The 12,642-nt window shown below is 43.9% G+C and overlaps 2 protein-coding genes across 9 annotated transcripts in view; one reads left to right on the top strand and one right to left on the bottom strand.

Annotated features, from left to right (window-relative positions):
- Positions 1–7,104, bottom strand: part of TAF5L (TATA-box binding protein associated factor 5 like) — a 28,364-nt gene extending 21,260 nt beyond the window's left edge. The window contains exon 1 of one of the 3 annotated variants that reach the window (XM_025448492.3): positions 6,955–7,104. Coding sequence is in view for 1 of the 3 variants with exons in the window: in XM_025448491.3 (XP_025304276.1) it covers positions 6,155–6,289 (135 nt within the window). In the remaining 2 variants the exon portion in view is untranslated. Of the gene's footprint in view, positions 1–6,154; positions 6,481–6,576; positions 6,734–6,954 lie in introns of those variants that run through there. The other 2 variants (XM_025448493.3, XM_025448491.3) reach the window with 2 other exon arrangements.
- A 152-nt stretch (positions 7,105–7,256) lies between these two features.
- Positions 7,257–12,642, top strand: part of URB2 (URB2 ribosome biogenesis homolog) — a 28,021-nt gene continuing 22,635 nt past the window's right edge. For 2 of the 6 annotated variants that reach the window (XM_049108754.1, XM_025448487.3), the window contains exons 1-3: positions 7,257–7,384; positions 10,016–10,154; positions 11,788–11,964. In XM_049108754.1, the coding sequence (XP_048964711.1) occupies positions 10,029–10,154; positions 11,788–11,964 (303 nt within the window). In that variant the 5' untranslated portion in view covers positions 7,257–7,384; positions 10,016–10,028. Of the gene's footprint in view, positions 7,483–7,922; positions 8,063–10,014; positions 10,155–11,765; positions 11,965–12,642 lie in introns of those variants that run through there. The other 4 variants (XM_025448486.3, XM_025448489.3, XM_025448488.3 and 1 more) reach the window with 4 other exon arrangements.

Below are 12,642 nucleotides of genomic sequence, written 5' to 3'. Positions count from 1 at the left end.
TCTCTCTGTCTGTGTCTCTGCCTCTCTCTGTGTGTGTCTCTCATGAATAAATAAAGTCTCAAAAAAAAAAAAATCTAGTCAAACTCACCATTACCATTCTCAAATCAGCTCCTCAAATGAGTCTACTGACAGGCAGCTAAGGATGTGTGTGTGTGCTTTAAAGCAATTATAAATTTATGCTTAGAAACAAAAATGAGGGATCCCTGGGTGGTGCAGCAGTTTGGCGCCTGCCTTTAGCCCAGGGCGCGATCCTGGAGTCCTGGGATCGAATCCCACGTCGGGCTCCTGGTGCATGGAGCCTGCTTCTCCCTCTGCCTATGTCTCTGCCTCTCTCTCTCTCTCTCTCTCTCTCTCTGTGACTATCATAAATAAATAAAAATTAAAAAAAAAGAAACAAAAATGATTGCGTACTTTTTGTTCAACAAGATGCCAGGTACAGTGCATACTAGGTATTCAAATACATTAGTTCTCTTCTCTTTACTTGAAAAAGTCTAAATGTAAAATCTATCAAGAGGTCATTCTAAGGAGAACCTAAAAAGCTAGCTTTTGCATTAGTCATTATGGTAAAGTGTATTCAATTATCTTTGTGAAAATATAAGTCACAGGTGACAAATGAGCTCTACTTCTCTCAGTTTTAGTAATACCTCGTATAATTTTAACATTATGATGGCCTTTTATATTTGATCTTTGCTCACAGACTGACATACATACTTGAACTAGAAGCTGTATTCTTTCTTATGGTGTCCTAAGAAATAAACATGAGAATAATGCTCAGAACTAGGCAGTCAGGATGTAACATAGCACCTGGAGTTTTTTGTTTTGTTTTGTTTTGGGCATGCAGAACTCACACAACTGACAGATGCCACTAGGAATTAATTTTCTCTAACATCAGCTGGGACCTCTATGATGTTCCAGTATTTTTTCGACAATTAGTTTCTTTCCCTGTAGCTTCCAACCTGGCTATTCTAAAACTATACCAGTCTCCTTATCCAGCCAGCTGACTGTGCTCCCTACCTCAGTGGGCTACTTACTTAAGACTCCTCAACTCTTACCAAATGAAACAGTCACTTTTCTACACTATCCCACAGGGTCTCTTGGCTGCTGAACAGGTCCCTCCTCCCTTGAAATTCCCTCTTCCTTGGTCGCTTCCCCTCTCCCATTCTTGGTCTGCTTCTCATTCTTCACATTCCCTACATCATCATGCTACTTACACAAGACTTATACCGTCTATGGTGAGAGTACCTTCCTGAGCTCAATTCTGAGGAACATCTCTACCTGCAAACATTTGAAATTCAACATGCTCAAATATATTATCTTCCTTCAAAAGCTCTTCCTTTTTCTACTGTTCCTAGCCAGTTTGATGGTGTCATCATCTACCACTAAAGCAAAAACCTCAGTCATCATCTTAAGATTTTTTTCTCTCTCTCTCACTGAATTCACTGAATTCTAACTTCTTCTATTCTACATAGAATTCTTTCTTGCAGCCATTGCTGCCACCGCATCCTCACTGCTGCTATATGACAGCACAAATCACTTCTCAACTGGAATATTCCAACATCCTCCCACCTCCAGCCCTACCTCAAACCACTCTCTAGAATGCAGCCAGAGTAGAAGACAAATCTGATTATGCTACTCCCAAGCTTAAAATTGCTCCCCAACCCTGCCCCAATGCAGGCTGTCCAATCCTGCCATCACTGTTCCTTGGTTTGCTCAGACAGATGGAGAATTCCTGGAGGATACAGCTTTTCTTATCTTTAAAACTCAGGTTAAAAATAAAGTGAGTGTTGTCTAGTTTCTGTTTGGAATTTTTGAATTTACTTTAGGCTCATAATCTTTCTGAATTTTTATGAGCCACAAATATTTGATTCCTCCTTTAATACTGTTTTACAGCACAGAAAAAAAATTCCCATACAAAACTTCATTAACACGGAAGAGTATAGCACAAGAATGGAGATCTACATTATTTACTATGACTTCAGAAAGAAAACTTTCATATATGCTCTATTTGCAAACAATGTTGTAGATGGAAAAAACAGGATGTTTTGCTCTCAGAATAAATGTTAATCATTCTCTGTGAAACTGAATTCAAATGCAGCCAGGTTTCAGAAACAGCTTAATGACATTAAATCACTTATGTATGTGTCTCAAAGTAGAACGATATTCATTTTTGCATTCTAGAGCAGTACTGTCCCATAAGACTTTCCTTAATAATAAAACTATTCTAAGTCTGCACTGTTCAGTATGATAGCCACCAGCCACATACAGCTATTGAGCAATTAAATTGTAGCTAGTGCTAAATTTTTATTTTAATTAAATTTAAGCAAACACATGTGGCTAATGGTTATTACTGTACTGGACAACACAGTTCTAGAGCATGGTATTACTTTGTGAAACTAATGTATCAGCACCTTAGCCTTAAAATGCTGATTGACAAAGTTTTGCACAACACGTCTGATTAACTAGATTACCAAATATCCAAAAGGGAGTACAGCTGACCCTGAACAATGTAAGTGACCCTCTCTGCTCCTTCCCAGTCAAAAATATGCAGATGGGATGCCTGGGTGGCTCAGCGGTTGGGCATTTGCCTCTGGCTCAGGGCATGATCCTGGAGTTCCAGGATTGAGTCCAGCATCAGGCTCTATGCAAGGAGCCTGCTTCTCCCTCTGCCTATGTCTCTGCCTTCTCTCTGTGTCTCTCATAAATAAATAAATAAAATATTAAAAAAAAGTTGGCACAGAACTTTTGACTCCCCCCAAACTTCATTACTGATAGCCTACTATTGACTGAAAGCTTTACTGATAACATAAAGTTAATTAGTACGTTTCATAAATAAATCATATACTGGGGGATCCCTGGGTGGCTCATTGGTTTAGTGCCTGCCTTCGGCCCAGGGTGTGATCCTGGAGTCCGGGGACTGAGTCCTGCATCAGGCTCCCTGCACAGAGTCTGCTTCTCCCTCTGCCTATGTCTCTGCTTCTCTCTTTCTCTTTGTCTCTCATGAATAAATTAAATCTTAAAAAAAAAAATCACATACTGTATTCTTAGAATAAGGTAAGCCAGAGAATAGGATTTACAGTACTGTTTTGCCCTTACAGGAAAAAAAGTCTGCCTAGAAGTGGACCCATACAGTTATACCTGTGTTGCTCAAGGGTGAGCTGTATTATGCTAGTAAAACAGAACTCTCCTTTAAGACAACCAATCACTGTAAGGTGACTAAGATACATTTCAATACATTTTATCAGAAGAATATCTTATTTGACTGCTGAACAAAGAATTATGAATGGAAGTTCTCCACAGTGTTTTCTAAACCTTGCCAGTACACAATGTTCTTTAAACCTTCTAAAAGTTTAAAAAATGAGGAAAGGGAATTTGTCTCAGTAAAGAAAAAGATCAGTGGTCAATTTCTGTGAAAATCCAAATAAAAGGTTAAGTTCAAACCTAAGACAATGATACCCTTGCAATGAGAAAATTAGTAAGAACTTTTTAGGGTTAATTAAAAAAAATCTATGATGATTATAAATGAAACAAATGTCTGAAAAAAAAGAAACAAATGTCTGCTTATAATCTTTCATTTATTAACTCACATATATTTAAAAATACATTATATAGCACAATATATTAATTCATGAAATAATTTTACTCTATTCACTTTCATCTTCCACATATCAGTGTCTCTGTGGTCACTCAAGCTACTCTGAATTATCAAATTCCATTTTCTAGAGCACATCACCTTCACATTTACCAAATGAGCTGTGATAGAGTGCTTCTTGAATCCACACATGATGCTCTCATTGGAAATCTCAACCAGCCAAAGCCATCAACACCTATTCAGGAAGGCAGAACATTTTTTCAGTCATCAGTGACTATACTGATTGACTGAATAAATATATCAAACTAGCATCAACTGAAGTTATTTTAGCCCAATACATATTTCCCAAACAGCATCCTATTGTTCAAAATAGAGTGACTGAGAGTGCCCTGAGAGACTTGAAGATGTGGTGATACGCTCTTTACAGAGGGGTATTTTGGGAGGAACTTTGCCTTGTAATCAGGTGTATACAGTAGGGCCCTGCAGTCGACTTTTAAGAGGGAAGGCTGCCTGGGATGATCTAAGGCTTTCTTCATGCCTTCTGTAAATGCTCTCTAAGCTTCCAGATTTGGAATGAAATGCCGGTCTCTGCTAAGCAGTCATTTTCCTTTTTGAGTCACAGTAAGATACAAAGCTTCCAGGACAAGTGAATGGATGGGCCTTCCCTACCTTTTTTTTTTTTTTTTTTTTTTTTTTTTAAAGATTTTATTTATTTATTCATGAGAGGCACAGAAAGTGAGACATAGAGGGAAAAGCAGGCTCCTTGCAGGGAGCCCAATGTGGGACTCGATCCTGGAACTCCGGGACCACACCGAGCCACCCTGAGAAGCTCAACCGCTGAGCCACCCAGGCATCCCCCTTCCCTACTTTTAATTCAATCCCACACTACTGCAGGCACAATCTTTCCAAAACTAATCTGATGGCATCTGCTCAGTTTAAAAACTTTCTATTGCCTCCACCAGTGTGGAGGATAAAAAAATTCAATCTCCTCTATGTCATTCCGGGGTTACTCTGATTCACCTTTGTTCACTCACCTGGTGGGTACTATCCCACTTTGTCATCTCAGGGGCTTTGGCCAAGACCTCTCCATTAAGTGGAGGCACCCCCTACACTGTTGCTCCAACTTGGTTAAATCCTGCTCTTTTTTTCACAGCTCCGCTCAGCCTTCTCCACCTCTGAATCTGGGAACGCTTCTGTCTCATTGCTTACCATAATATTTGCCTCGTACTCTATCACTGCTAATACCTCATACTTGCTGAGTGTATGCCATTGGTACGACACTATTTTAAGTGCACAGATTATCTCTTGTATATATCTCAACAGCTTTATGAGCTAGATAACACTCTTTGGATAGGAAAGCAGAAGCCCATAGAAGTCAGACACTGTCCCAAGGTTCCATAGTGTTAAGATGGAAACTCAGGTCACCTGGCTTCAGGGTCTGAACTCTTTACCTTTTACAATGTCCTGCTTGCCCAAAGGGTTCTATGTTAAATCAGAGGCTTCTTCACAATAGTGAAGGCTTACCAGTTGCTTGTTGAGAGAATGATCAGAACAATTACAAGTAGAACAATTACTACCTGAGAAGATGCGGGGAGGCTGGAAACAACTTCTGCCTGTCCACCGAGTAATGTGGGTTTATCAGATGCTCCCTAGGGTTCCCTTCCAGCAGAAATCAATCATCAAAGCCAAAACTCTTTTCCTTTCTCCAAAGATGTCCTTCACAGGTATCATGAAGGACATCCGTTTGCAAAAACAAAACCCCCCAAACCAGTTGCTGAGCAGTTTAGTGAGGCCTTCACTCAGCTTACCAGTGACAGAAGCACATATAAGCCTCACATTGATAGGCAGAAACAATAAAACTATTCCAAGACACAACAACCTGATTTGTTGTTTGATGACAAAGAAAAAAAAACTCAAGGCAAGCCCACCCTTCGGTTTTGTAGTTGAACACTGATTTTCCGGGCAAGAAGAATTTGTAATTCATAAAACAAATCAATGTCAGTATGCTTCCCATTTAACACACAAAATTTAGGCCTACAAGGAATCTAAAAGGTATCTTCCCCCAAAAGAAATTACAACAGCTAATATTTAGAATGCTTTGTATATGTCAGGCATTTTCACATTCATTATTCCGTTTTTTGGTATCCTTCAAAAGATCCAGTTTTAAGTTATGAGTCATCACCTCGTTTTACAGAAGAGGAGACTAAGGCTCACCAAAGTTACAATGATCGCTCCGTGGTTTCAGCTTTAGGTCTCCACAGTCATCAAGCCCCATCCATTCAGTACATTAAGTTTCTCGGAGTTTAAAGATGCGGCTCAGACCCCCCTTCCCACTCTCACTTTCAAGCAGGGCTGTGAGCAAGGCTGGGAACTGCCGCCTCGTCCTCCTCCCACCCCACAATTCAGGTATGTCACACACACACTTGTATCACCTCCGCCCTCACTGTTCCTCCCAACACAGCACCCAACTGCTCGTTCGCGGGAGTCACCGTTCCAAGACTTCAATCTGCGAGGTCAGAGTTGAGGTAATTCAAGACGAACGCCGCACGGGATTGGCAGACTTACCTCCCGATCCCAGAACCGTACAAGCTGCGAGATCCGCGGCATAACGACACTCCCACAACTGATGGGAGAACCGCACGAAGCTTTCAAGCGCTCCACTTCCGCCAAGTCTAAAATGACACCACTATTTCTAACCATCAACTGACTTCGGACCAACGCCTCACCTAATACATTTTCAAACCCCCGGAGCTTCGCGAGTGCAGCCTGAGCGCACAAACCTCCCGCTGTCAGGAGTTAAACCAACCCCAAAGGCAACCCCGCAGGTCGGCATCCTCTAGCAACAGCCAGTCTCACTCGAGATCGCCCCTGTCACACGCAGAGGTCGGTTTCCCGGCCGGCCACCCGCAGTCACCATGTGCGAAGTTTAATCTTGAGTTCGGCCAAAAGGCATTTCCTTTTTCCTTAAATGAAGGGGAGATACGGACCTGCGCTCCTGCTCGGCTGCCCGGCGCTCAGGACCCCTTCCCGGCGGGCGCCCGGCAGCCGCCCCGGCAGGACCCACCCCGAGCAGGAACGCGGAGCCCTCCAGGTGTAGCTGCCGACTGCAGGCCACGCCGCCCGCGGCCGCTGGGACTCGCAGGCCGAGGGCGGAGGCGCGGCCGCCGCGCCCGCGCCCGCGCACAGCCGGCCCCGCCCCGCCCCCACCGCCCCGCCGGCGGGAGCTGCGGGCGCGCGCCCCGCCTAGGCCTCGCCGCGCGCCGCCGCCCGCGCTCGCTCCCTCCCGGCCCCCGCCCGCCCGCCCGCGCGCGCTCGGCTCGCGACCCCCTCCCCCGGCCCTCCCCGCCCGCGCGCCCCGCACTCACTGAACATCCCAGGCGGCTCCGGCTCCTCCCGCCGCCGCCGCCTCCGGGATCGGGTTGCTTCCGCCTCCGTCGTCTCTGCCGCAGGGTCTCGCTCCGACGGCCGGCTCAGCCGGGCCCCCGCGCCCCGCGCCCTGCCGCCCCCGCGGCGGCGGCTCTGGGCGGCCGCTCCATGACTGACTGACACGGAGCGGGCCGCGGGCTGGGCCGCTCGGGCCTCCAACGCGCAACCGTCTCCACCAATGGGCGAGGCGCCTCGGCGCTCTGCTGGCGATGCCTGGCGTGCGCGCCGCCCCGCCCCTCCGCGCCGCCGGCGTCGGGCGGAAGGAGCGCGGGGGCCGGTCTCACGTGGTGGGGCCGCCCGGGAGCCCCGACCGGCCGCCGGCCCGCGCCCGCGCCCGCACCCGCCGTCCCCAGCCGGGCTGGCCGCCAGGTGAGCTGCTCACCCCGGGGCCTGCCTTCCGTCCGCGCCCGCCGCCGCTCTTCGGGGCGGGGCCTGCGGGGAGCGCCCTACCCGAGGGCGGCGTCCAGGTGAGCGCCCTCCCGGAGGCCGCCCCCGAGGTGGGCCCGGTCCCGCGCCGCCGTCCCTGCTCCCTAACCGGGGAGGACCCCCCAGCCTGTGATGGCAAGCGCCGGGGAGAGGCCCCAGGGCTCGCTCCTCCGGCGGCCCCTCGCGTCGCCCCTCGGTGCTCTCTCGCGTCCTGGTTACTTGGTTTCGTGCCGCTCGGCGCGGTTCTGATTGCGGCGGCCCTCGCCGGCCCTCGCGGCAGCGCTAACCGGGTTCTGCGTTCCGCGCTGGGCTTCCTAGTAGCCGGGGGACCTGGAGGGCGCCGAGAGCAGGACGTTCGTCGCCGTCGCGGGGGCGTCTGGGGCGCCTTCGTGACCAGTTGTGCAGACACTTCTCAAGTACTTTGTAGCTGGCACGACGACTTTCTGACACGCTGACTTTAGAGGTCTGGGAAGTTGTGGAGTGGGTACCTCCTGGACGTTTTGGCAGAAGGGGAGCACTTCCAGCTCTTGGCCGCTCCTGTTGTGTGACCGAGTGGAGGAGGCTCTCCTGCATGTTGGCGTCCTTCAGGCGGCGTCGGCCTGTGGAGGAGAAGTTCTGAGGGTAGGTCTGTAAGGCTTCAGGCCCCACCGATGGAAGAAATGAAAGTGACCCAACCCTTGGTGTATAGCAGACTCTCTTGCTTTCGTAGTGCATCAGGACCGCGGGACGCAGTGTATGAGATTCATTGGTGTTGCCCAATTTTGCTTTTTATATCCGATATTTCAACTTCAGTATTATGAAAAATTTTCACTTTTGAGGAACAGATTTTTGTTTTATATAACGAGAATGACTTAATATATTTCCCCTTTTTATTATGCCTTTTAGGAAACTCAAAGCTATGTTTACTTCAGGTTTTTAGAATTATAGCTGGTTGGTATGCTCGCTTTCCTTTATTCATAATTTTATTGTGCTCTGGTTTTTTTTTTTTTTTTTTTTTTTTTGATGCTGTGCCTGTCCCTAGGTTTCTATGTAAAGGAAATAAAGTTAGAGTGGGAAGTTACTGTTGCAGTTGAAATACCAGTATTTCTGTTGGGACTAGGTTTATACTGTATTTCTTTTTTTTTTTTTTAAATTTTTATTTATTTATGATAGTCATAGAGAGAGAGAGAGAGGCAGAGACACAGGCAGAGGGAGAAGCAGGCTCCATGCACCGGGAGTCCGACGTGGGATTCGATCCCGGGTCTTCAGGATCGCGCCCTGGGCCAAAGGCAGGCGCCAAACCGCTGCACCACCCAGGGATCCCTGTATTTCTTTTTTACTTAGTGAAACATTATTTTCTCCAAATACTGCTTATGTCTCTCAACTATTTGATGGAGCTTGTCTTAATACATAGTCTATTTCAGATGATTTGTGCAGTAATTTTCGGTCTGAAGCCACGTGTGAATCTTCTCTCACAGATCGTTTGAGCACTTTGGGTTTTGCCCGATTGTATTCCTATACAGTCACCTCTGAGGATGTGATGTTTGATCACAGGAGGGATACTTATACGTGTGTGTATAATTCTTCTACCTGCTTTTGTCTGAATTTCCCCCAGGAAATTCATGGGCTAAAGCATTTAAATTTTTTTAAAATTTCAATTCAATTAATATATATTGTATTATTAGTTTCAGAGATAAAATTTAGTCATTCGTCAGATAACACCTGGGTGTTATCTGCAATGTTTTCGAGTGCCCTCCTCAATGCCCATCATCCACTTACCCCATCCCTCCATCCACCTCCCCTCCAGCAACCCTCAGTTTGTTTCCTATAGTTAAGAGTCTCTTATGGTTGGCTTTCCTTTTTATTTTTGTCTTATTTTTTCCTTCCCTTCTCCTTTGTTCATCTGTTTTGTTTCTGAAATTACACGTGAGTGAAATCAGACGGTATGTCTTTCTCTGACTTAACTTGGAACCCTCTAGTTCCATGCATGTCATTGTAAATGGCAAGATTTCATTCTTTTTGATGGCTGAGTAATATTCTATTGTGTATATATACCACATCTTTATCCATTCATCTGTTGATGGACGTCTGGGCTCTTCCCATAGTTTGGCTACTGTGGACATTGTTGCTATAAACGTTAGGGTGCTTGTGCCCCTTTGAATCACTGTATCTTTTGGATAAATACCTAGTAATGCATTTGATGGGTTGTGCAGTAGCTCTATTTTTAATTTTTTAAGGAACCTCTGTACTGTTTTCCAAAGTGGCTGTACCAGCTTGCATTCCCACCAACAATATAAGAAGGTTTCCCTTTCTCTGCATCCTTGCCAACATATGCTGTTTCCTGAGTTCATTTTAGGCATTCTGACCAGTGCAAAGTGGTATCTCATTGTGGTTTTGATGTGTATTTCCCCGATTATGGGCTGCAACATTTTATGTATAGATTTATACCCAACAATTTTGTTGATGTATTTTAATTCACTAAAAATTTCTTTAAAGGAGTATATGTTATGTAGATAATAAGATACGTGGTGTTCTTATTTTGGTACTTATTGAGTTTGACCATAATATATATACTTTTTTCGTTTTAAATTATAGATAAAGTGTAGCAATGGCTGCTGTTTATTCTGGAATTTCCTTTAAGCTTAAAAGCAAGACAACTTCTTGGGAAGATAAACTAAAACTAGCTCACTTTGCTTGGATTTCCCACCAATGCGTTCTTCCAAATAAAGAGCAAGTAAGTTTAATGTGAAATTTACAGTTTTTATAACCGAAAAGAATGGTCACTTATATAAATTGTACATTGATATTTAGTTAAAATTTGAAAAGATTAAAGGAAAGGTTGGGGAAGGAAGCATCCTGGGTGGCGCAGCGGTTTGGCGCCTACCTTTGGCCCGGGGCGCGATTCTGGAGACCTGGGATCGAATCCCACGTCGGGCTCCCTGCATGGAGCCTGCTTCTCCCTCTGCCTGTGTCTCTGCCTCTCTGTCTCTCTCTGTGTAACTATCATGAATAAATAAATAAAATCTTTAAAAAAAAAAAAAAAAGAAAAAAATTCTGAGTCAAATATTTCGTTAACCAAGTTTTTCTGTTACAAAGTCTCAGTGTTTTATGTTTGGAAACATCTCTTCTGTTTCAAATCAAGTATATGCATCAGTGAACAAATTGGGAATTGAGTTATAGAAATTAGAATCTGAGTCTATGGGTAGCTCCATTTGTTTGTAAATCCAAGGTGATGCTCCATAAGCAACTGCTTGTTGGTGCTTTATTAAACATCTTTGGAATTTGATAAGTCGACAGGGAGGGAAGTAGAGAAGCCTTAGTATTTGTAGCAGGCTGTTCTAGAAATAGATTAGGAACCGAGAAAGGCTTTTTTCTTTGTTAACATTTTCAAGCTTATCTGGCAAAAATAAAAAAAATAAAAATAAAAAAAATAAAAGTACTATAGAACACTAGAGACCCCCGGATGTTGAGCTCATGAAATTGGATTAATGCTAGTATTAAAGGAGACAGCACAAAATGTGTCTGTCAAAGATGGATTACATCTATTAAAATGATGATGAGAGGTACAGTATGTAGAACACTCTTACATTCAGTGATTTCTAAACCTGGCTGCCCCTGAGATTTGTTTTAGCAGCTTGATAGTCAACTAACAAGTGCTATCCAGAATGAGATGAAAGGGGAAGTGGTGGTGGCAGTTTGATTAAGGTCTCACCTAGTCTTATGCTGAGATTCTTTTTTTTTTTTTTTTTTTTTTTCCCTTTGAGCATCTGTCTCTGTTCATACTGTTATTGACAGTTTTGGTATCGTGAAATGAGGCCTCACCACCTTTCCTCATGTGACGAATAAGGAAACATATCACAGTAATAGAAACTATGTCCGCCTCTCTTTTTCATAAAGCACTTTCACAGAAGACTGTCTCTGTCTTCTGATGAGTTAAGTAGACCTAGAGGTTTTACCAGTAACATGGGAAGCCAGGGCACAGAGCTCTGTCTTTGGACTCTGCATTTTTGCTTTTGTGCATACTTAATTTTGTGGCCATTTTGAGCAATTGTTGTTCTAACTTTTGAAATTTAGTATAACTTCAGAAAAGTTAGAAGAAACTGTTAAGAGTTTCATTGGAAACTTTTTATTGGCCCCAGATGATGACAAAATTTTTCTTTCATTTTATTGATTCTTTGATAATAAACATTTGAAGATACTGGAACATTTGTATAATATAATATTACCAAAGATAAGTTTTAAAGGACAGCTTTTTTCCCTGGCAGTTGGGTTTGGTTATGTATGAGATGTCCTTTTAAGCGTCCAGCATCTTTCTTCCTTAATAAAGAAATTCATTTGTTTTTAGAGCATATTTCTTCCAAATTCAGGTACTACTTGATTGGGCAAGACAGTCATTGATTGCATTTTATAAGAAAAAACTTGAACTGAAGGAAGATATTGTTGAAAGGCTTTGGATCTATATAGATAACATTCTACACAGCAAGAAACTGCAGGATCTCCTCAAGAATGGAAAGACAATTAACCTTCAGATTTCCCTGGTCAAGGTAATTCTCTGTTTACCTTGTTGTCCTGTGTGTGTGACATGCATCTCTGTTGATTTCCTGTTAATTATTGAAGATGCAGGACGTATCAAGGTGGAGGAAGAGAAGGAAATGATATTAGAATTATAGTGATGACTGGTATTTATTGAATGTGTATGGTAGGGGTGCCTGGATGACTCAGTCGATTAAGTGTCTGCCTTTGGCTCAGGTCATGATCCTGGGGTCCTGGGATCAAGTCCTGCATTGGGCTCCCTGCTCAGTGGGGAGTCTGCTTCTCCCTCTATCCTTCTCCACCCACCCTGCTCATGATCTCTCTCTTACTCTCTCAAATAAATAACATCTTTACAAAAGAATGTATATGGTATGCTCTATGCTATATGAAGCACTTTATGTTGTTTAAACGCTGTGTGAAGCACTTTATGTTGTTTAATGTTCAAGGAAAGCTTAGAACTATTTCATAAAGTGGTTGTTGATTACCTTTTAATTGGAAATGTTGCCAGCAAATAATGCTACTTTGTGTTCCTTGCCCCCACCCCCACACTTTTCCATTAGTCTGGAGGAATATCAAAGGCCAAAATCTGAATAGGGATTTGCTCTTGAGTCAAAGTGATTTTGAAGTCTCAGATTAGAATTATGAACTTCATTATCAAAACCGAGTGTTCTGAAATACTGTGAGAATAG

The sequence above is a fragment of the Canis lupus genome, chromosome 4, assembly GCF_003254725.2.
Source record: "Canis lupus dingo isolate Sandy chromosome 4, ASM325472v2, whole genome shotgun sequence".
In the NCBI taxonomy this organism is placed as follows: domain Eukaryota; kingdom Metazoa; phylum Chordata; class Mammalia; order Carnivora; family Canidae; genus Canis; species Canis lupus.
Note: the sequence above shows the minus strand (reverse complement) of the source record. Positions and strands in the feature narration are given on the sequence as shown.